The following is a 24,186-nucleotide window of genomic DNA, read 5'->3' as shown; positions in this document are numbered from 1 at the left end:
AGAGCAGTGTTGCATAAAGGCTCTTCGCTGAACCCAAACTGCGGTTTAGTTTAATAGATTTTCCAAAGCAGCCTTGGTCGGTTGCCATGGATAAGATGAGTCCTCCTCCAGCTAAAGGGAGTTCCCATGTGCATCTGAAATGTGAATCAGGTGGGCGTACCACTGGGGTCTGAATCTGTGGTTCCATATTTTTCCATTCACTCCATATGGAATGTAGCAAACTCAGTGGAGGAGGTGGGCAGTGATGACTGCAGATGCTAAAATTAGCCTAATGGCTTCATGAATGGAGACCGAATGAGATAAACTCATATGCACATGCCTTATACATGTTGCAAATGACAAATAGACCAGAAAATAATTACTTTCTGTGACATTGTTGTGGGATTCTAGTAATATAAAAACTGAGACAAACAATTAGACGCTAATGAAACACCAACATGTAATAGACCATGACCTCATACCTTCGTAATTATATTGGCTCTGTTTTGTCACTTGAGTGTCTAGTCTCTCCTAAGTGTTCTGTCATCATGCTGGCAGACTTTTTATAAACAGAGATTCCAATAAAAGTGGGACACGTTTACTGAAGTTACTAAACCTCTTTAATCTAAGAGTAAAATTAGTGCTGTTCCAACACTACAGTGTGTCACCATGCCCTCCATACAGTACACATACAGTTTTACTCTTACAAAAAGTTTTTTAAAAAAAGAGCTCATTAAAGTAAATCTCCTGAAGATCCGTATTTGATACCCTAATAAATCTTCCAGCACGTGGTTACAATTCGATAAAAGGGAGAAGAGCTGAATAAATATATTCATAAGCTATATATAATAAAAAAAAACTACCTATATTGCTTGTGTCAGCACCCTGGTTGCTGCGTATAATATGGCAATTGGACCATATTGCTTGTGTCAACACTGTGATTGTCAATTATAATATGTTAATTGGACTGTATAGCTTGATTGCTGATTATAATACAGCAATCGGTCTGCACCACTTGTGCCAATACCCGGCTGCTGAGTATAATACAGCAATCTATCAGAGGAGCTTGTCTCAAACAACGGTTCCTGTGTATAATACAACTGTTGGCTCAAGAAGCTTGTGCCAAAACCCCGGTTGTTGTGCATAATACGATGAGTGCCTCTTTTTACAACTCGCTGGATGCTGTGTATAAACTGCAGCCCTTGACTTGACTACCTGGTTTATCTTTTGGGCAAATCTGGTACCTGATACCTGAAAGTTAGTGCTTTTACTCCTGCATGCTTGTGGTTTCAAGCGAGCTGAGTAGGGACTAAACTGTGATATATTAAAAAAATATGTGTGCTGATTTGGCCAGAGAGAACATTCACTCTAAACTGCGCAATGCAGATATCTAGCAGCACAAAATTTCCAAGCAACATTAGCAATCACATTTGTTTTTATCTGTCTCGCAATGGCAGTTTGTAAAATTATGCTGTTATCTTTAGAAAAGGATAAAAATATATATTTGGATTGGTGGCTGACATAATTATACATTGAGAGTTGCGAAAAACATTGCAGGGGGAGGTGTGTTAAAGGAAAATTAACCAGAAACCAGGTACCAAAAAGCAAAAAAGTAGATAACCACCACATGATAGTCCAGTAGATAACCACCACATGATGTAACTTCAATGTATACTGTTCTACAGTGCATAGCAAAATCTAACTAGTATATATGGCACAGGAAAAAAAAAAACATGTTGGTTTTCTAATAACTCAAAAGTGTATGAATCTTAAAAAGCTGTGTGAACATTTAAGACATTCAATTTAAGGAGATTTAAGATTTAAAGAAACCATCACATCACGTAAATGTTCTAAAATATTTTAAAGTTGATTTATAAAACTGTTAGGACTGTTAAAGGAAGCTTTTTGGTAATGTTTATGGTACAATCCTTAAAATATTGATGAAAAATCAATTCCAAATTAGTATCTTTCATTAAACAATGAAAAATAATAGCTTAAAAAGTCTTTATTTTAATGTAATGTTTCCTTTATACATTTTATCTTCTTTCTGCATCTTCAGGTACAGACATATCGAGTCATATGAGGCATGTTGATATCATCGTATCATAGCCGGCTGGTGTAAATGTGAAACACAGCCGCTCTCCCTCTTTTATATTCCTCCTTTTACTCTCGTCTCTCTGTCGCCAGACGCTCAGTCATCTGTAGAACTTGGGGCATGCAGCTCAGTCCGTGAGCATGCCCCATGGAATGCTGGATCTGTAGTTCCAAATATGGCAGTGTGATGTGTCATTTTCACCAGAGGGGCCCACTGGTGAATTTTGGCTTTGACTGATGTTCTTGATTAGGCCACATAAGAAGAAAGGATTTTGGTTGTGTTTCCTTTCAGGTCCTCTTCTCATTAGGGGTTCCGGGTTCATGCCTCTAATGAGCAAGCCAAGGATGAGACATTGGAAAACTCAACCAGAGCCAAAAAAAGAAGAGTCAAAGGGAGAAGCCATCCTCCTATTGTCAGAAACAGATAACACAAGAGGAGCAGGTGGAGTTAAGATAAGTATTATTCTATAAATGTCACAGACAGATTAATATGGAAATAACCAGTTGGTCAATTGCTAATTTTAGAAGCATATTAGAGGTTATTTAAAAAAATAGAGTTTAAATGAATGATATTTGTAAGATCTGTGCCCTCTTTAATGTGTTTAAGAGCATCAGTTGTAAAGTTGTGAAGAGGCAAACAGTTGGTATACAGTGAATGATGCTATTTAAGTAATGTTCCAATCCATATTATGGCAGGAACTACTCAACTAAGAAAACAAAAAATCCTTTAAAAAATATTCCAAGAACTCCAAAAGTACCCTCAAGTGCAGTCGCAAAGACTATCAAAAACATTATGATGAAACTGGCCCTCATCAGGACAGCCCCAGGAAGGTAAGACCAAGAGTTACCTCTGTTTTACAGGATAAGTTAACATCATGCCAGAAAAGAGCACCTAAATGGTTCACAGAGTATTTTGGTTCGTTTAACACTTTTAAGTTACTAAATGATTCCTCATGTGTTCCTTCATAGTCTGAATGACTTCAGTATTCATTTACAATGTTGGAAAAAGAAGGTGTGTCCAAACCTTTAACTGGTACTGTATAAACAAATGTAAAGTGTAATAAAAAATAAAATAATAAAAATATATTAGTAGTAATAAAAAATAAAAATTAAAGAATGTGTAAAAATAAACATATTTAAAATAATTGTACAATTTCTATATGAATTTGGCAATGGTCAGTGCCTTTTTAAACAAGTTATGTATGATATAGTTTGATGTGGTTTAAGTAGTCAACTCAGAAAGTATGAGTGGTGTATGCATCACTACATAAACAAAAAATATCCAAACCAACAGCACCCTATGGACAGAGTAGACCTAGATCATTAATATCCCCCACTTTGTTTAGACAGAGCATTTCATTGTTATTATAAAACTCTGCATTTTTATTAAAACCAGACCCATCTATTTTCACTAGTCTCGCACTGGGGCACTGAGGCTATATTAGTGTGTAGTGTAACACAGTGCGTGGGTGAGTGAGTGGGTTTGTAATTTAATTAGCAAACACTCTCAGAGCGTTCACTGAGTCTAAACTGCTGCCAAATCCTGTCAAAGTCAGCAGCGGAGCTCCCTGGGGGGAACAGCATGACTCGGTTTAGTTGAGTCTGTTGAAGAAGAGAGAAAATCGTGTTTGAGTGTGAGTGTGTGTGTGTGTGTGTGTGTGTGTGTGTGTGTCTGTGTGAAACAGAGCGCAGGAGTAGGGGTGGCTCAGGCTGGAAAAGCAGACAGAGATGACTTCATAACTTCCGTTCCGCATTTAGGGGGAGGGGTTCTGGGTCCTGAGTTCTTTAAAAAGAGAAGAGAGGCAATTGCTCGTTCAGTCCATGCTGGATAGGCACAAGGAGAAGGCACATCTACAAGCTTAGATCCACTGAGACTACTACTTCCAGACTTTCAGGTATGGGTTATGGTTTGCTTGCACTTTTTGGACAAAAGTTGTTTTTTTTAGGCTTGATTTTCATTGTGTAGAAAATGTTATATGGGGATAATTGTGTTGTCAAACTTGTAGAGTAAAATCTTTTCTTGTATTTTTTATTTTTGAACTTTGTCTTGTAGTTTTATATTCAAGTCACCTTAAAATTAAAAATCCAAATTTAGGCTACAGATCAAGGACTTATGTTTTAGAGCTAGGGGTACTGTATTGGCTTTGTCAAGAGATTACCTCCACTAAAATTTCTTCAAAAAGTATTGTGACAATAGTTGACGCAGTTGTTGTTGACTCCATGTAGACTTTCCATATAAAAAGCCACTTGAGTTTAAGGCTATTTAACTTGCCATGTTAAAATATGCCAGTGTATTGCAACTGATTTTATAATATAGATATATAATAATGTACAAAATCTTGGTTTTACAAAGCTTGGTAATTGTCGGAATAGGTCACGTAGCTAGGTGTGTTCATTTTAGCGGATTCGTGAATAGACCTGCAGAGAGATGGAAAGGTGACTCAAGGTAAGCATTTAGGAACAGCAGCACTGAATTTACATTGTGGGTGTTTAAGTACATAGAGAAGAATACGTGCCTTTCAGACACACTTATGAGCTCCTTCAGGTCTGTCTGAGTGTGATGGCTACTGGCGTCAACCACTTTTGGTTGTGAGGGAGTTTAATAGCTTAAAACGGTGATTGTAGCAGATGCCAAGGACAGGATTAAAGGACAGGAAGCGCCACATTAGATATGGGTGAATTATGCTGTTGATTCCAGTACAGCTTAAGGCACTAAATATAGTGTAGTAGTACCACATGTTCATTCATTCATTCATTTACTCATTGTGGTTCATTTATTCATGAATTAACTGATTAATTCAGCATGTTACTCAAACAGTATGTCTAGATTTCATATTCTTATCCATTCTCTCCTTATGCAGAATGCAGACACTCTGTGTACTGATGACCCTTGCCTTTTATGGGTCAGCGATGGGCACCTTCCTGCAGAAGCAGCAGACGGATTTTGGACTGCGGCTGTTCTCAGAAGCTGCTCACTCCCATCAAGATGAAAACTTTGCCATGTCACCCTACGGCATCTCCTCCGTGATGGGAATGGTCCAGCTGGGAGCTTATGGCAGCACTCTAAAGACACTCAAAGAGCACATGGGCTATTCTCTGCAAGGTAAGAATGGAGGGAAAATTGTTTTTATGCACCAAATAAATGGATTTTCCCTGATTCCAATCCAAGAATTATATAGAAACCTATAATTTCTGTACTTTCTCCAGATCGTGGAATGCCACGACAACAGAGGCTTCTTCACAGAGACCTGTCCAGTGAACACGGAGTGGAGGTGGCTAGTGGCGTCATGGTGGACAGAAAGCTGATGTTGGAGAAGCCCTTCCGACGCAGCCTTACAAAAGCATTTCAGAGTGTCCCTCACCAGGTGGACTTTAGCAAGCCAAAGACTGCCCAGCAGGTCATCAACGCCTGGACGTCAGACAGAACCGGAGGTGTGTGTGTGCTTTTTTTTTCCTTTTGTGTGAGACTGTGTATGTGTTTGTGCAATTATAAATGATAATGAATTTAGATAATTTTTTTATAATGTGTTTTTTGATGTTATTTGTCAATTGTAATTAAATTGAAACCAGCCTTTCATTTTTCAGAGTGTGATGATTAACTCTACCTTATTAGAATCTTTTGTTTGTCTTGTTTTTATGATTAAATGGTTCCGTTTGAAAGATTATGTCAGAGTACACTGTGTACATGTGGAGATCTCACGTGCTACTGAACAAGTCCTGAACTCTGCCCTCTCTCTTCTCTCAGGCATGATTCCAAACTTCCTGCCGTCCGGACTTCTGAGTCAGCAGACTCGCTTGGTGCTGTTAAACGCGCTTCACTTTCACGGCCTCTGGATGACACCCTTCGACCCCAGCCTGACCATGGAGATGATGTTCCATGGTCCTAATGGTAGCACACTGCCAGTGCCAATGATGAGAACCACCAATAAATTTAACTACGGTGAGAATGTAATGGAATTAGTGTAATGTAATGTTTTGGGTGTGACCAATTAAATTGGCTTATTTTAAGGTTTCATGAATTTACTTGCAGAATTCCTGTTGATCCTTATAATGCTGTTTATTTTTTTTCATAATGAAACTTAAATTCTAATTTAGTCAGAAAATCTTTGTTTATCAAAACAATTGCAGTGTAATTTTTTTGGCCAAAAACATTATTTAAGCTAATATTTTATATCAGTCCAGCCTTAGTAATGATTATTGGATGAATGAATGAATGAATGATTAAGAAATACATTGATATATAAGCTCTAATATTTATACAGCTATTGCCATTGTTTTAAATATTGCCTGTCTCATCCTCCAGGTGAGTTTGTGACGAAGGAAGGTGTTGATTACGATGTTATTGAGGTACCCTATGAAGGAGACTCAATGAGCATGCTCCTGGTGTCTTCATTCGAAAAGGACATGCCGCTGTCTGCCCTCATCAAAGAGCTGAGTGGCAGCAAGGTCCAGGAGTGGAGAAAGAACATAAAGAAGGTCAACCGCCAGCTGGTGCTGCCCAGGTAAAGAGAATAAAACCTTTATTTTACTGACATTTACTATTTTTTGGATTCTGATTGTTAATTCTGATTATTTAGAGTCTAATACAAGTTTGCGTCAATGTTATGTCCAGGTTTTCCATTGACACAGAAGTCGATTTGAAGTCAACACTGAGCAAACTGGGGCTTGGAGACATCTTCAGCCAGTCCAAGGCAGATTTCTCACGCATTACTAGTAAGTATATGCAAGTACACATATTTTATGTCTATAAAGACCTCTGGAGTTGTTGAGAGTGAATGGAATAAAGTATTGTTTTAAAGTAATGTAAGTTTTTCTAGCAATATTGCTAATATTAGTGTTACTAGTGATTGAATTAGTGTTGAATTAGTATTGAATTAGTGCTATTAATGTGGTTCTTGTAATCCTAACAATATTGGTAATACTGGTGTTACTAATAATACCGGCATTTGTGCTGTTAATGATGTAGTGACATTGGCCCATATAAACTTGAAATCTTTATTTATGACTGCATAGCCAAATGGTTGAAACAGTTTAAAATATTTAAAAATCTTGATAAATCTAAAATGTTTATTCTGCAATCTTCCTTTCCCTTAGCTGAAGAACCTCTGTGCGTATCTGACGTTCTGCAGAGGGTTAAGATCGAAGTTAAGGAAGATGGAACCAAAGGCTCTTCTGCAACAGGTAAGGAAAACTCCCAGTTTAAAGACAAAATTCTGTACTCAATACAAACCCTGGGAAAAAAAGAATCTCACATTTGTACCTTTTCTTTGTTTCTACAGCTGCCATCATCTACTCCCGCATGGCAGTAGAGGAACACATTATGGACCGTCCATTCCTTTTCCTCATCCAACACAAGCCAACAGGTCAGTTCTGCTTTCAATTTGGATTCGAGTTTAATATATATATTTTTATTGTTCACCTTATACTAATAATCTAGCAGCTATTAAACAGCCACGCTTCTCTGTTTTCTCTCTGTTCCACAGGCTCTGTGCTCTTCATGGGTCAAGTCAATCAACCTCAAAAACACTAGCGGTTCAGAATTCAAAGCACACAAAATTTAAAGACATTATACTCACATTGACAGTCTCTACTGTCAACTAACGTACTACTGAGACCACACAGGACCGGGGACAAGATAAAGAAGATCCTAAAGGCATTGGAACATGTACTTTGGAACCTCAACCTCAAAGCAAACAAACATGAATATGCCAACACGCCTATATTTAATCAGCAGAAAGTCTCTATATCTGAGACTCTTGAGGCTTATAATTACTGGAATTATGTACAGATAGAATGTGTGGTGGAGGAAATCATACACTATTTAAACATGCAGATAAAGATGAAGGAAAGTGCAGCTTAAAACCCAGCAAATGTCACTGTAATTTAGGATTAAGGGCACATTTTAATGCCTGTGGATTTGGAATGCTTTTAAAAAGCAAGCTGTAATCCCTGTTAAATGAATCTGAAGTTTAAATGAGAATCTATTTTGACCTATTTAAAGCAAACAGTACAGTGGCAAGATGAATGAATTTTGATGGACAATATTTTTATATTCTGCTGTTTATTTTGCATATTATATTAAGTGTTATTTTTCATGTTTGAAGCTGTATTTCTATTTTTTTATATTTATACTGAATGTTTTATTTACATGAAGATGACCTTTTTGCACTTGATGTGTATATAATAAACTTATTTTATGTTTTAAGAGCTCTCTGTGCCTTTTGAATTTATATGTAGGAGGTTCGCAACTGGCGACACCTGGTGTTCACAGATTCATATCACTCTGCAGAAAGAATTTTAGAGCGTGTAATAAACTGATTTTTAAATATAGTCATGAATGCAGACTCTTTTGGTGGGTGGCAGTTTCAGTACTGCATCCCATTGTCTCTATTGGAAAGTGCACCTCTTGGGCCATTGTCTAGTAGGGCTGGCATAGAAGGTACTTCACCTGTTGGAAGGGCAGAAGTCCATTCATAGAGGGGTACTCATTTATTGTTGATCTTCTAATTATAAGTTTGACCCCAAAGACATTAGCTTTTTTTAACCAAAAAACTAATATTTGAAACTACTGTAATTATATCACACTACTGCCAAAAAATTCTATATTATTTAATTCTATTCTTTTTAGTACAACATATCATACAAATCTTTGTTTATAGCCCAAAAATACAAAGTATTTCATTTTTTGTCTTTATTTAATTAATTTTCTACATTGTACTACATGGTGCCAGCACAATCCTCTGACCTAAACCCAACTGAGATGGGTGTTGTGGGATGAACTGGAGCACAGTGTGAAGGAAAAGCAGTTACAATTTTCAGCACCTCCAGAAACTCCTTCAAGACGCTAAGAAAACTATTACGGGTGAGAGAGAGAAAGAGAGAGGGAAATTAACATACTATTATGGAAAATTATGGAAAATATACTGAATCCCAGCAGGGTTATACAATATTTAACACAGAACTGAGAATGTCCCCTAAATTCAATTCAAACAGGAAGTGGAATTGCTATTTATATTCAAACTGCAGGAAGTAAAATGGGAATTCTGTCAAAGAAATTCATAAAACATTATTAAGGTGTACTAAACAAAGAAGCTTCACAGCATATATTACATATGATTAAAACATTAGTGCTGCATGCAGAAGATATCCAGACTAGAATGATGCTGCTTAATGATAAAACACTTAAGCGGTTGAGTATAAGATGCAATAATGTTGCTTTAAAAGTAAAGTACTTTAATAAATAAAAATTCCTTTTACCAAAACATTGTTTTATTTGATTAGTTTAAAATTAAGATATTGCTTATTGTTTAACATTAAGGGAATGTACACTTAATGTTAGTGTCTGTACTTCCATTTGTAATAAAAATGTTAATGTAAAAGTATCACATTCTCACTGAATTGTAATAAGAGTGAATTTCTCTGAATTGCAATGAATTCCAATTCAAATTCTATTTAACATCCTGTATGGTGGATTAAATCCTGATTTTTTTCTGAATTTTGCACAGCCCTGAATCCTAGTTCCGTTACTATGGAAACCGCCATGGCAACGAATTCCGTACACCTCGTCCGCTCCACCAGTTTACCACAACGAGGACGGTGAAACAACACAACAAAACAACAGGATTAACCACGATATCCTGCGTATTTACACACCACAGTATAAACACTGGAAAAGCGAGTTTCGCTCCTCTTCAGCGAGTCAGGGCGAGAATTAACCCCGTTTAGGGTCTCAGTACCTGCTCGAAACCGCCAGCTCGTGGTGCGCAGTGCGCATGTGCGCTGAGGGCGATGACGCTCAACTACCTGATTCCTCTCCAGCCCGTCTCTCTCTCTCTGTCTCTCTCTCCCTCAGTGGGTCTGTCAAACCCACCGAGCTGCTCAGCCAGCCTCTCACAGACATGAACCAGTAGCGCGCTCGCCTTTCTCATGAACAAGGGGCTGAGGGTCATTTATCGAGATCGATAGGGCGCTCTGGAGAAGCCAGGACAATGGTAAGCAGGAAACTCGAGTATCGCCACCAACCAGGACTTCACCCAGCCTGGAAGCTAGCTTAGCTCATAGCTAACCTACCTAACGTTAGCCGTGGAGCTAAAGGAAGAAGAACCTCAGCTACTGAAGCTAACGTTAGGTTAACTACTTTATTAACTAGGCAGTTAGACAGTTTAGGTTGTTCTAGACTAACCGTGGCTGTCATGTTGAAGCCTGGTAACTTTAAAACGCTGTAAATGATTTGCTTGTAGCTATATATTGGGTCATATAGCCCCAGCTGTGGGCTGGAGTCCAGTCTCTGTGTTATAGTTAGAGCTAGAGCTGTGTGTCGAATGTGTCGATGTTGTAGCTGTGTGTGGATTGCACCTACCCTGGGAGGTGTTGTTAACTAGCTAGTTAGGTTGCTAGGTTATATAAAGCTAGCTAATTAACTTGTGGAGTTAGCTAACTAAAGATATTTGAAAGTAGCAAATGTTTCCTTTCTTTTGGCCACGTTAATAAACATGAAGTACTTTTAAAAAGTTGAACACTTTCCATGCGCTCATTAGATATTCACGAACAAAAGACCGGAAATGTTTTCTTGTTTTAGCTAGTGTTAACTAACGTTATCTGTGCTGCTCTAAAAGCCCAAATACAGAATTATTAAAGTCAACTAGCCAGCTAACTCTATCTAGTTATATGAACTAGGTAGCTAATAATGCTATTTTGCTGCTGTACTGTGGTGTGTCATAGTGTGCTTTATCATATTTACGAAACTTTCACTATTTAGTTTATTTATTATTATTATTATTATTATTATTATTATTATTATTATTATTGTTATTATTATATGCATATTAATTACATATATAGAGTTAGCTAACAAGATTACTGTACATTTCAATAGGCCACTGTACATAAATGGCAAATATATTAAGCTAGTACATAAAATCTAATAATTATACAAAATGTGTACATAATTAAATATGTTAACTATACAGTCAAATACAAATAAAAAGCTGTGCACTGTGCACATCAACGTTAGTAATAAGTCTTTTCCTTAATTGCAATGTGTTCTATTCAAATAAATTTGTCCCCTGAGAACAGCAATGTTTACTCATGATGTTCACAGACCACATGGTACACCTTTGGAAAAAAGTTAAGAGACCACTTCAGTTTCTGAATCAGTTTCTGAATCAGTTTTTCTGATTTTATTATTTATAGGTATATGTTTAAGTAAAATAAATGTTGTTGTTATTCTGTAAACTACGGACAACATTTCTCCCAAATTCCAAATAAAATTATTGTCATTTAGAGCATTTATTTGCAGAAAATAAGAAATGGCTGAAATAGTTCAGAAATCAATATTTGGTGGAGTAACCCTGTTTTTTATTCACAGTTTTTATTCACAGTTTTTATGCATCTTGGCATATTCTCTTCCACCAGTCTTACACACTGCTTTTGTATAACTTTATGCCACACCTGGGGCAAGAAATCAAGCAGTTTGGCTTGGTTTGATGGCTTGTGATCATCCATCTTCCTCTTAATTATATTCCAGAGTTTTTCAATTTGGTTAAATAAAAGAAACCCATCGTTATTAAGTAGTCTCTTATTTTTTTTCAGAGCTGTATGTTAACGTGTTAAGTGTGAGTGGGCAATATGACAGTTGTATCATGATACATTGTGTTATTGTGATGCACAGTATACTTCTATTATTCCATTCTAAAAATATGGTGGATATCATCAGTGCCTGAAATGCTAAACAGCTGCACATTTCATTACAAAGTGTGGAATTAGTTTTGTTAAAAGCTTGGAGTGCATCATCATAGCATTGTAAATAACGTCTTAAAATAGCAATATTTTTTTACCATATTGCCAACCATAAATAAAAGCTAGTGTAAATTAATTTTCATTTAGTATATATTTTTTCTTTTCATTCCTGCACTACAACTGGACATTCATTAGTGACTGGCCTTTGTGAAACAGGTCACCACTTGTGTAGAGCTCCATAAAGCCTGTTTCAACAAGCGCCAAATACTTACTTCAGCTCTTCTTGGTAAAATCTTAGTAAAAGGGCAAGGCATGAGGTGCAGGTTTTCCAGATGTAAAAATTCTCTCAACAGATGTCATGCAAGCGTATCTCAAAATAATATACTAATATATTGTCCACAATTTGCATCCAGGTGATAGTCTGTCCATTTAAGACCACTATTTTAGAGTGTTATTGTTTTAAAACAAGCCAGAGCAAAGTAATGGATGAACTTCCTGTGTTTTACAAATTTTACCGGTAGGAAAGTGCTGTTCGCAAAGATAAGGCTTAAATAGTGTGTGTTGGAGTTATTTGTGTATCTTCGCAGGACTGACTTTCTGTCACGAGTTAAGAAGCTCTTTCTTTGTTCCATAAAGTTCAGAGAGCATGCAATTTAACATTTTCAAACCAGTGGTTAGGTTCGGGCAAATACTATTCAGGCCCCAACAACAACAACATCATTGTTGTGGCAAAAACAATGTGTGCTGTGTGACCCTCACTATTCAATCAGCTTTGAATTTTATAGACTGCTAAATATATTATCTTTTGCTACACTGCAAGTTTTCTCTTCTTCTTTTTGTGAACATAGACATACAAAAACAGCAGAGAACATTCACCTCTGTAAGTAAAATGACTAGATTAGCTGTGTTCTGGCTTTGTTTGTACTGTAGACTCTGTGTTTGATGTATTAACAGTAGCTGCCCAGCAGTTGTTAAGCCGATGTTTAGCTTTTGCATGATATTTTGAGACTAACGTTTGGTAGGAGTGAGTGTTCACTGTCCGTTCACTATTAGTTTTCAACCTAATTATGCAGTGGAAGTCAATTATACTAGACCTTCCTACTTGTGATTTGTCTTTGTCTGTGTTTGTCTCTTTTTATAGCTGACATGCTGCTTAAAATAGACTGCTAAATATAAATCTAAAATAAGAGCAAGTACATTTTTTGTCTGATCTGACACAGATGAGCAGAAGGTAGCCGTTCCCTCATAGGAGGGCTCTATTTTTGTCCATGGCCTCAATTAATCTTTCTCTCGCACGCCTCATCACACCAGGCTAGAGGAGCACAGTAATCTCAAATTAGATTTAATTACTTATATCTGTATCTGTATATTTAATGTTTTGGGAAATCTTTAGTGACACATCAGTCTATTTCCATGTTAAAAGACTCTTTGATGAGACCTGCTGATTGAACAGGGCAATCTCTATATTATGGCTTGCTGGTCTTGAAGGCTGTAAGCTGTAAGTCAATGACCCTTGTGCCACCAATAGGTTATTTGATCTGAGAATTTCGAGAATACTGTTGTAAACTTACCATTTTAAAATAAAGATTTAAGATTAAGAAATTAAGAGCAATATAATTATATTAATATAATTAGCTTCTCTTTTGGTGTACATTCACACAGCTGTAAAGTGGCCCAAATATATGTTTATTTCATGCAGCTGTGTAAACGTATTTAAATATAGATAGATAGATAGATAGATAGATAGATAGATAGATAGATAGATAGTTTGTGGCTTTAATGTTTCAGCTACAGTAGTTACATTTCAATCTGACAGTGAAATTGTAAGCCCCAATTGTTTATTTTATAAAACATTGCGTATTATATATTTAATTCATATTTTCTTATTATAATAAGGTATCAAAATGATCCACAGGCAGTATAGACACTGATCGGCCATAACATTAAGACCACCCACCTAATATTGTGTAAGTTTCCCTCATACCTCTGTAACAGGTCTTACCATTAAGCATGGATATCCCAAAATCTCCAAAGGTGACCTGTGTTATTTGGCACATGGAGACGGTAGCAGCAGATCCTTTAAGTCCTGTAAGTTGTGAAGTGAAACATCACATCACTGAGACTTGGGTGCCCATTACAGTACACATTATTGCTATACTGCCTTTTTAAATCCCAGAATACATGCTTAAATATTTATTATGAAATTTTGACTTTGACCTTGATCCGACCCAGCTGTCATATATGCTGCACATGTTTAATCCAAATGGCTGTTCAGGTGCAGTGTAACTTGATTTATTATCCCAATAATTAATGCAGCTATTAACAAATTTTATCTCTGCTGCTGCTTCATGATAAATTGCACTAAAATACGTGCTGGTCCGGAACACAGAACCATCTTCCTGTATTAACTTTTTTGCTCCCATCACAGAGAGGTCTGACCAGTAATCAGAAACAATGTGCTCACATGGTTTGTTGTAACGTTTTTTCTGGTGTTGAATTAAACCAAACCAAGGGGGAAAAATCTCAAAGTTAACCAACTTGTTAATTGATTCGGACCAGAGAAACAAACTAACCTCAACAGGTGTAAACAAGGTCAGCTTTTGCACTAGCTTGAAATTTGTGATCTCTTCAGTGTGTAGCATTTTCTTTATGGTAGCATTTATCCTGATTTTAGTTTACAGTTTCCAGTCATTGCCCTTTCAACACGTGCAGCAAGCAAATGTACTTATCCCGTGCAGGCTAGAGTGCTAGTTTTATAAAGCTCAATGAAGAATGGTGTATATAGGCCAGGGCCACAGGGAGCAATGCAGTGCTTTTCAACTCTATTCTTAAATATTTAACAGGCCTGAAATGTATAAGCTCTGCTTGTGCTCCAATTCTGAAAGGATAAACGATGAAAGATACTGAAATGTGGATCGGGAGGTGGAGGAACTGCTAGGTTTGGATTTTTTTAGCAGGGAAAAGTGACTATTTGTATTTGCTGGTGTATTTTGTGGGCGGTGTTCATGGGAATGTATTTAATGCATCCTAGATGAATTCCTCTAAAATGTTTAAATATAAAATTACTCAGAGAACATAAATTAAAATGTGAATTTATATTTCACATTTTGTGTACTAGATATTTGATTTTATTATTCTTTATTCATCTAGTTTTTTTTTTTGATGTACACAAAGTTTGTGATGAGATCTATATATGAAGAATGTTTTTTTTTTTATAAAAGATTTTAATCAACAATCTGCCCCATTTGTTTCTGTTTTTCCCTTGTTTCTCTTTCTCTCTCTCTCTTTCTCTCTCTGTCATGGTGTGTGTGTGCGCTTGTGTGTGTAGATGCGTTTTATGCTACTGTTTAGCCGGCAGGGGAAGCTGCGACTACAGAAATGGTACACGGCCACAGCAGAGCGCGACAAGAAGAAGATGGTGCGAGAGCTCATGCAAGTGGTGCTGGCCAGGAAACCCAAAATGTGCAGCTTCCTGGAGTGGAGGGACCTAAAGATAGTGTATAAGAGGTAAGATGACTCTGTAGCTCTGAAGCTCTTTACAGACAGCTGTTTTTTTTTTTCTCTTTTTTTTTTTTTTTTGAATAAACAATACATGTAAATGGATACATTATGTGGTAAATCAAACAAATTAAAGCTGGATCGTGTCTGTCACGCCACTTACCAGTTGAATTTAAAAGCACACTGATTATATTGAAATATTAAACACGGACATGCCCGTGTGTTCAGTGTTATTACTTTTTTGTCACATCACGTCATTTGTTTTACGTTAGGTGCATTTTTATGTTAGGTGCATAATAGGGCTACACAATATATTGTTTGAACATCATTATTGCAGTGTTCATATGCACAGTAGTCAAAATGCAGGACTTGCAGTGTAGGGCCCCTATGATTTTTGCAATACTGGGAGCATGGACATCCAAAAATCCAAAAAAGTACAAAAAAAAAATCTAGATTGGAATAAAGAAATCTTCAGTGGATTTGAGAAAAAAAAAGATTTTTAGGGCTTTAGCAAGGTCACATAATGCTAATTTTACCATACATTATGACACAACTTGGCTCCATTTTAATTTTTAATGACATCTCTGACCTGTTGAATCATTAATGTCTGGAGAATTCAGGTGGAAATTACAATCTATATCACAGAATAACAAAATATCGCAATATCATTTTTTTGTGCATCCCTAGAGCCTGAGCTTTAAAAGTAATATATTAATATGTAATACACAATATAAACACAGTCAAGTACATAATCATTATTATCTTGTTCTATTTTAGTGTTTGCTTTAAATATACAAGCTGATAATATGGAAACTTTTTAATGTTAATGTTTTTATGTAAATGTGAACTTGTTAATATGGAAACTTTATACGTTGCTTTTTAAAAAGAACCTACACAGTCTTGCTTGTATCAGTAATTTTTATTTATTTAAAAACATTAGCTCTATAACAAAACTTTCTTGAGCCTGACCCAGCCTGAGTTTGGGTTGGGCATCGAGCAGACAATCTTAAAGCAAGAAATACTAATTAAATAAAATTATCAATTATACCAACTATATAATTGTGTATAAATATCTATATAAAGCTATGGCATGGCAATCACAGTGTAGCAAAGTAACATCACAATTGTGTGATCTTGTGTAAGTTAGAGTGTTATAATCACGCAGCACTGGCCTGCTCAGAGCACGCACGGCAGCTTCTTCGCAGCAACAGACTTATGTGCGTTTAAATTAAAAGCTCCAGACATCACTTAATCAGTGTGCCACGTAGTGTGCGGTGTGTGGACATCGCCGCCAGGCAAGAGAAATTTTGTTGTTACAACTCGTTATTTTATTTAAAAGGTCAATTTTAACGCTCTGCTTACTAAAAATGTGGAGTTTAAATCGGGCTATGGCTCAGGCTCAGGTTGCTTCAGGTTGGATTTTTTGGGCTCGATCTAAGCAATATTCTTTAGTCATCATGTAATTTGTGTTTAAGATACTCCTAAAGGACGTGAATTATACATGCTTTCTAATCAAGCTGTAAGACACAGAAGCAGTTTCTGAAGTGAAAGAAGCGTGAGAACTGATGTTGTAGAGTAATATTACAGGATTTTATACATATATGACTGGTTAGGCAGCGTTACACAGTAAGTGTCTGGCCAGCTTCCCCAAAATTGCACTACTTTGTGTGCCAAGGCTGATGTGGAAATTTTAGAGATGCTGCTCTCCCTGTTACAGTCATTATAATGCTGCTGTACTTTTTTTTCTTTTAAATCATTCAGTTAGCACTAATTCCTAGTCTGTGGAGGTTCCTATGTAATTTGGATACTTTTATATTTGCATGTATATGTTTTTTTAAGAAGTAAATTGAACAGTCCGTATAAGGATAATCTCAGGTTACATGCTTGTGTAAAAAGACAGGCTGCTGTTTGTGTGCGTGCAGGTAGTCACAAATCTCTTCCCCTGACGTGTTCTCTTGCGTTTTTTCTATTACGCACTCTCACTGATGCTCTGTTTAAACAGCAAGCTTTCTGTGTGTTGCTGTTTGCACTGTGTAAACTGCTGCCAGGCTCTGTGACTGGAGTTGACCTTAGGTGTCAGAAGTTGGCACATCAGATTGCTGTCAGTGATGACTTATTCTGTGTGCCAGTGCGGCAGCGAGGAATCACTTATCACATCAAAACATGCACATTCATAACCCCCCTGCTAGTCTTTGACCTTTAGAAAATGAGAGTTAGTACTTTTGCACTGATGTGATTTTAAATGTAGTAACGTTTACATGTTACATGTAAAATTAAACATTTAATAAAAAAATACATTTATTTACATTTATGTCCTTTATCAATATCTTTATACTTCTGTTTAGACACTTTCTTCACTTGTTTCAATAAACTGTGATTATTTGAGTAATAATTAATATAAAATGCTGCACTCTTGTTCAAGGCAATAACTGTGACTTCTCTGGATTAATAGAATAATATAAAACTACTCTTGTCCTGTATCTTTGGCGATTTTCACTGCTAACCCACAAAAGCTGTGTAATGTTTCAGTGATTGTAATGATGTGGGAGTGTTTGCGTATGCCTGTGTCTGTTTTGGCCACCAGGGGGCTCTCTCACAAAACTCATCATAGCTGCACAAGTAATACATTTTAAAGAACAGTGAATTTTATAAAACTAAACGCTTTAACAGTCTCTGAGACTGTGTGGCCTATAGGTTTTATTGTGCTTTGTAATCTAAATATCATGTAGTAAATATCATGAGTCAGAGAACTAGGAAAATTTGCAGTTAGAAGTTAGATGGTTAAACTTAAGTTGACTAAAGTTATTTTCAACCTCTTCATTCATACTGTTATAAGGCTTCTTTGATTATATATATACGGCTGGGCAGTAATTTCATATCAATATATATAGTCATAGAAACCGTTTTTAAATAGAAATTTGATTTGTTACACATTTCTTACATTTTAGTATACATTATGTACAGCATCCATCACTAACTGATGTTCAGTGCATGTGTTACACAAGTTGACACATTTATTTTTCTGAAATTTGTAGGTACAGACATCAATTGTGGGCATTCTTGGCAGAATTATATTGAATTGTCCAAAATAAGAAAAAAATAAATAAAGAAAATTAAGAAATACAGCTCTGGGAAAAATGAAGAGAACAAAAGCAGTTTCTATGATTTTGCTTTGTATAGGTATATGTTTGAGTAAAATGAACATTGTTGTTTTATTCTATAAAATACAGACAACATTTCTTCATTGACAAATGGCTGAAATAAAAAATGCAGAGCTTTTAGACCTCAAAAATGCAAAGAAAAGAAGTTCATATGCATAAACTTTGGTGTAATAACCCTGGTTTTTAATTACAGTTTTCATGCATCTAGGCATGCTCTCTTCCACCACACACTGCTTTTGGATAACTTTATGCCACTCCTGGTGCAAAATTTCAAGCAGTTCAGCTTGGTTTGATGGTTTGTGATCATCCATCTTCCTCTTGATTATATTCCAGAGGCTTTCAATTTGGTAAAATCAAAGAAACTCTTATTTTGTCCAGAGTGTATGTTGTAATACAGATTTTGATCATATTGTCATACAAATAAAAATACAGATAAAATAAGGAATCTCTCATTTTGACGAAGGTAGTTGATATCTTTTGAGCTAATCTGAAGAACAAAGCTAAGTTCCAGTTTTTTCTGGATGCCTATAGCCAGTACACAACATTTTTAATTCCATCACCAGGTCACCTGAATTAAAATTACTAAGCAGTGATTTATTAAAGCAGGTTTTAAATGAAAAGAATAAATAATATTTCTTTGTGCATTGGGCTGCAATCATGCTGGAACAGAAAATGGCTGTTTCTGCAAAGTTAAAGGCATACGGTGTCTTGAAATGCTGAAGCTTTAAGGTTTCCCTGCTCTAGAAGTAAGGGGCCAACCACTGAAAAACAACCCCATAGAATTATCCCTACTCCACCAATTTTTTATAGTTTGCATAATTCATTTAGCTAGATAATGTTCTTCTGACAGTCATCAAACTCAGACTTGAGCATGATTCACCTCTCCACAGAACATGTTTTAATGGCTCCCGTGGTGGTTTGCTTTACACCACTTGTATGCAGCTGGACTTTTATACACAATACTCCTCAGCACTGCTGTGGTTCCTAAACGCTTTAACTTTTTTAGTAAAATATGTCACAGACTATAGTGGAATATTAAGGAGAGGAAAAATTAATCTCTTTAGATGCACCCATTCTTTCATTAATGTTTGTTAAGGCAGTCTGTATGACTAGGTGCTTAATTGTTACAGTTGTAGAGATGCATGTGTGCATCTACATTTGTGCATGTATGCATTTTAATGTATGATGATGGCTGTACGGTTGAGTACTAATGTTAATTTGTTGTCAATTGTGTTCTCACGTGTATATGCCTGTGTGTGTGTGTGTGTGTGTGTGTGTGTGTGTGTGTGTATGCAGGTATGCCAGTCTGTATTTCTGCTGTGCGGTTGAGGAGCAAGACAACGAGCTGATTACCCTCGAGGTCATCCATCGCTTTGTGGAGCTGCTGGATAAGTACTTCGGCAGTGTGAGTCATTCCTCAATTTTACCTCTTTCATCTGTTTTCTCTCTCTGTTCGTGTACCCCCTACAGCCCTATACTTTCTGTTCTCCATTTATGTTATTTTTTTCCTGTATCTGTCTTTCTCGCCTCTGCCTCCCAGTCCTTCATATCGATGTGTGAGACATTTCTGGCTCTTGTCCTCTTTTTGCCATTTCTTCAACACTGTTCTACATTTCTCTCTCTTATCCCAGCATGTTTATTTCATATCTTGCATAAATGTCAGCTTCTTTCTTAACTCCTCAGTATTGATTTATTTCCGATGTTCTGGGCTGTTTTGAAATTGTTGAAATAGCCATATCTTTTAAATTGCATTTTCTGTCTGATTTAATATTCTAACATTAGTATTGTACAATTTTAGACATAAATTTATTTAGACTAAATCTTGGTGTGATTGGTCCCTAATTGGTCTCTGTTTGTGTTTGTCCCACGTAGGTGTGCGAGCTTGACATCATTTTTAATTTTGAGAAGGCTTACTTCATCTTGGATGAATTTCTGATGGGGGGAGAAATCCAAGACACTTCCAAAAAGAGTGTACTCAAGGCAATTGAACAGGCTGACCTGCTTCAAGAGGTGTGTGTTTTTGTGAAAATGGTGCTGAGACTTGTTCCAGAGGGACATGTGGTCTTATTTTATGACTTTGATGAAATGTTTCCACATTAAAACCTGCTCAATGTGAAATTAAATAATTTTACTCTCAAATAATATCAGTTAGTATTATTGTAAGGGGTCAATAAAAACAGGCTCCAGTAGTTTAAATTAAATGGCGCCTTGCGAGTTGTTAAATACTAGATGCTACAGAAGATTTTATAAGAAGAAAGTATTTTATAATATAAATAATATGAAGTAAGGCTGTAAGATGATTTTTTTTTTTATCATTGCAATTTTTTTTACCATCATTTTCATGATTTACACATTGAAGAAACTGCAATAACATTATAAATAACAGCAAGTTCAAATTTATTTGCCCACAAGCAGCAAAATAGGGAGCTCTTTATGCTGCATGCTGTTTTCAGGTGACATAATGAGGTGTGGTATGGAGAGTGAGGCGGAGGTCCATAGTGAGTTTCTGCTTTATATAGGAGCAATTGCAACCAAGCCAAAAACAGCGCTATAACAAGTTTTTTTTTTCTACATATTGTACAACCTTATTCTGAAGTTTGTGTACTTGGGATTTTTACTTTTTTATATTAGTCCTCTTCTTAACCTTGTTGTGTGATTATAGCATGAAGTTAATTTTAACAAACACCATAAGTAGGGTTCAGTAAATAAATGTTTTAAATGAAATGTGCTTCATTTAGAAATGTTCAGGTTCATTGAGTATGCATATTTTTTTTTAGTTTAAAGAGACAAACCATTATTTCCATACATTTTTATTTCAGAAGAAATGCTTAGAGATTCGTATGAAACAAGCCACTGATTCTTTCACCTGGAAGGTTTTGCAGGTGTCAATGAATCAGTTGGGTCATCAACATGTGCTGATATTATCATCCAGCTGATATGTATCTCTCAAGCACAAATCTATAGTGCAGCCATTGTTTAATTCTAAAGGCTTCTTTTTCTTCTTGTTCTGCTCAGGAGGACGAGTCTCCTAGGAGCGTATTGGAGGAGATGGGCCTGGCATAGAATCCATTCCACCTTAGAAAGGACATCTTTAGGTACTACTGCTCCACGTGGTGAAGGGATGGGCTTTGTTGAAATGGGTATTCGGGAGGGGGGGTTGAAAAATTGGGAGGACCAGATGGATGGATCGAAAGACTGTAGACGACTTTGATACTACTGAGTTCAGCATGTGATTGTACTTTTTTTTTTCTCCAGTCCCCAAATTCAGTGTCTTCATACTGTTAATATAGTTGTGTCTAGCTAGAATTTCTTCTTTCGTGAGACACGAAGATTATAAGTAATACAGAGGTTATTGCAGGTGGGACCTTGTGGAACTTGACACAGAGCCATTTATTTAAAATGAGTTCATCAAAGTACATTGAGCCTTACCTTGGGAGCGAATTGAGATGGTTGCACAATCTCAGCTTTTGGCCTGTGTGGACGTTATCTACAGTATACCTGCAATCTCAAATTAATATATTCATAAATATTTTGATTCTATTTTTACTGCTCAGGAAAGATTGACAATGACCATTCATTCATGCATGTCTATTTTTTAAATGTGATGCAGAGTTTTAAGTGAAAGAACTGTCAACTTGAACTGCTTGCTTTTGCAGTGTAGGGACTAGGGCTGCACAATATGGACTACATACTGTATTGCACATACTGCAATATGTTACAGACACGATAAACTGGAAACTCTTGATATAAAAATGTATTTAAGGCTGGCCTGCATTATTTTGATGACAACAATATTTAACGTTTTTCAGAGCAGGTTAAGTCTTTTATCACACATTGACAGACACATTGTTTTTAAGACCTGAGGACACTTACAACTTACAATCAATAAAATGCAATGCTTATTATCTTCTTTGGATATTGTAGCCTTCTGCAATATCAGAATTGCAAAGGACAATATTGCAATATACTGCGATCTGTTAATACATTGATATATCGTGCAGCCTTAGAAGGGACCACACAATAAATCTGTGTATGTGTGTGTACGTGTGTATGTGTGTGAGTGTGTTTATAGTCACTGGGAGGACTACCTGTGCTCTCAGCTTTTGGCGTGTGCAGTTTTCCATTAAAGCAGTTTTCCAAATGAGCCAGATTTGAAAATAAAGCGTGGTGTGCTTTTCCGACCTACGAAACTGAAGTGGAATGTTGAATAGGCATTTTAAATCAGTAGAATATTGAATACGCTGTTGCATATGGTCTATTCATTTTATTCTAATTCTATGAACGACATTCGAAAAGTCGTTGAATGTGTATCTTAATATAAAAACAAGGCACAAATGACTCCAACCCACAAAATAGCTCTGAACCCCCTCCCCCTTTCCTGTTTTGTCTCTGTCTACTTCCTGCTTTCCAAAGAGATGTTTTTGACTGTAACCGTGTGTAGTTGAGGAATAAAAAGGGAACTAATATTTGAATAACTCCTTGAAACACAAAGAAAGAGGGTTATGACATCGAGTGTGACGTAGTTTGGAGAAAAAGTAACACACAAAAAAAAGCTTTTTAACGTGTCTTGTGAAATAAAAGAATGTTTTGAGAAGAGTTGTGTTTTTTTTTTTTTTTTTTTCTTTTAATACTGAAATGTTGAGTCATTCTGTGTCGAATCGCTCGGCACCACCTGTCTTGCGTTTTGGTGCTAGTACGTACCGAGAAGGTACATGATGCTGAAGGTGCTCTCTGAACCCTGTGGGCGAGGAGGTTAATTGAATGCAGAGAGGATGTTTAGAGGTTCCTTTCAGCTAGTTTATAATGTCTTATCTGCAGATGGTGATTTGTCTTAGCTCTGTCAGTGTTAAGTATCTCAATTTAATTCACATCCGCCTCAAAATAAAGTCTGTGAAGCGCATAGTTTTAACTATAGAACTGTACAGCCTGCCGTTACTGAACAGGAGGAGGTCGTTGAAGAAGATTATTTTTTCCCCAGTTTACTTGTTAGTCATGTATGACTTTGTGCAGAAATCCACTTCTGTTTTTTTTTTTTTAAGTTTTATTAAACTTATTTATTTAAAGAAAGCAAGGTTAGTCCAAATTTAATTAATTAATATTCTGAAGGAACATCAGAAAAACAAAATGTATGTATTAAAATATATATGATTTTTTTCTTAGATACAAACATGTTCAAACAGCAGCATGGACGTATTACTGTATCGCAGCCTCTGCTACAGTGGCTCCATGATCTTTGCCAGATGGTGCTGAACCGGTGTTTGTTCAGGTGATTTGACGCAGAATGGCTCAATTAAGTAACTCAGCATGAGGGCATGTCTACCTGCCAAATAGCTGTCAGGTAACGAATCAGATTGTGTGTGAATGTAATTTTATAATGAAATAAAAACCCAATTTCATTGTACATTTGGATCTGTATGGATGTTGTTTTTCCTCCTTTGCATTGTCTAATTATTATTATTACTATCGTCAAATGATCTTGCACTTTATTTTTCTTGTTTGCGATGATAGAATGACATGCATCTTCATAGAGAATGATGGCCGATGTAATACAGGCAAATGCTTTTGTTGTTTGCATGTGTTGAGCAGAGACGAACGCATACATACAGAGCGAGAGCTAGCAACAGGGAAAATGGGATGGAGGGAGAGAGAGTGAGCGAGAGAGGGAGAGATGGAGCATGTAAGTGGATGAGTCACCGGTCTTTTGTCACAGTGGTGC

The 24,186-nt window shown here is 36.4% G+C and overlaps 2 protein-coding genes across 3 annotated transcripts; both read left to right on the top strand.

Moving 5' to 3' along the window:
• The first annotated feature begins 3,862 nt into the window (after positions 1-3,862).
• Positions 3,863-8,278, top strand: serpine1 (serpin peptidase inhibitor, clade E (nexin, plasminogen activator inhibitor type 1), member 1). The gene is made up of 9 exons (XM_007248128.4): positions 3,863-3,968; positions 4,935-5,176; positions 5,281-5,505; positions 5,819-6,013; positions 6,377-6,575; positions 6,686-6,786; positions 7,168-7,254; positions 7,353-7,436; positions 7,557-8,278. Exons 2-9 carry the CDS (start codon positions 4,936-4,938, stop codon positions 7,601-7,603), a joined length of 1,179 nt encoding a protein of 392 aa, XP_007248190.2. The 5' UTR covers positions 3,863-3,968; position 4,935; the 3' UTR covers positions 7,604-8,278.
• Positions 8,279-9,844: 1,566 nt separating this feature from the next.
• Positions 9,845-23,871, top strand: ap1s1 (adaptor related protein complex 1 subunit sigma 1). Of its 2 annotated transcripts, XM_022678351.2 has the most exons (6): positions 9,845-10,064; positions 12,660-12,691; positions 15,140-15,318; positions 19,767-19,875; positions 20,343-20,480; positions 21,486-23,871. In XM_022678351.2, exons 3-6 carry the CDS (start codon positions 15,140-15,142, stop codon positions 21,531-21,533), a joined length of 474 nt encoding a protein of 157 aa, XP_022534072.1. In that variant the 5' UTR covers positions 9,845-10,064; positions 12,660-12,691; the 3' UTR covers positions 21,534-23,871. The 2 variants fall into 2 exon arrangements, with proteins under 2 accessions (XP_022534072.1, XP_022534071.1); XM_022678350.2 differs by lacking the exon at positions 12,660-12,691 and having other exon boundaries at positions 9,846-10,064.
• Positions 23,872-24,186: the final 315 nt, after the last annotated feature.

The sequence above is a fragment of the Astyanax mexicanus genome, chromosome 8 (assembly GCF_023375975.1).
Source record: "Astyanax mexicanus isolate ESR-SI-001 chromosome 8, AstMex3_surface, whole genome shotgun sequence".
NCBI lineage: Eukaryota > Metazoa > Chordata > Actinopteri > Characiformes > Acestrorhamphidae > Astyanax > Astyanax mexicanus.
Note: the sequence above shows the minus strand (reverse complement) of the source record. Positions and strands in the feature narration are given on the sequence as shown.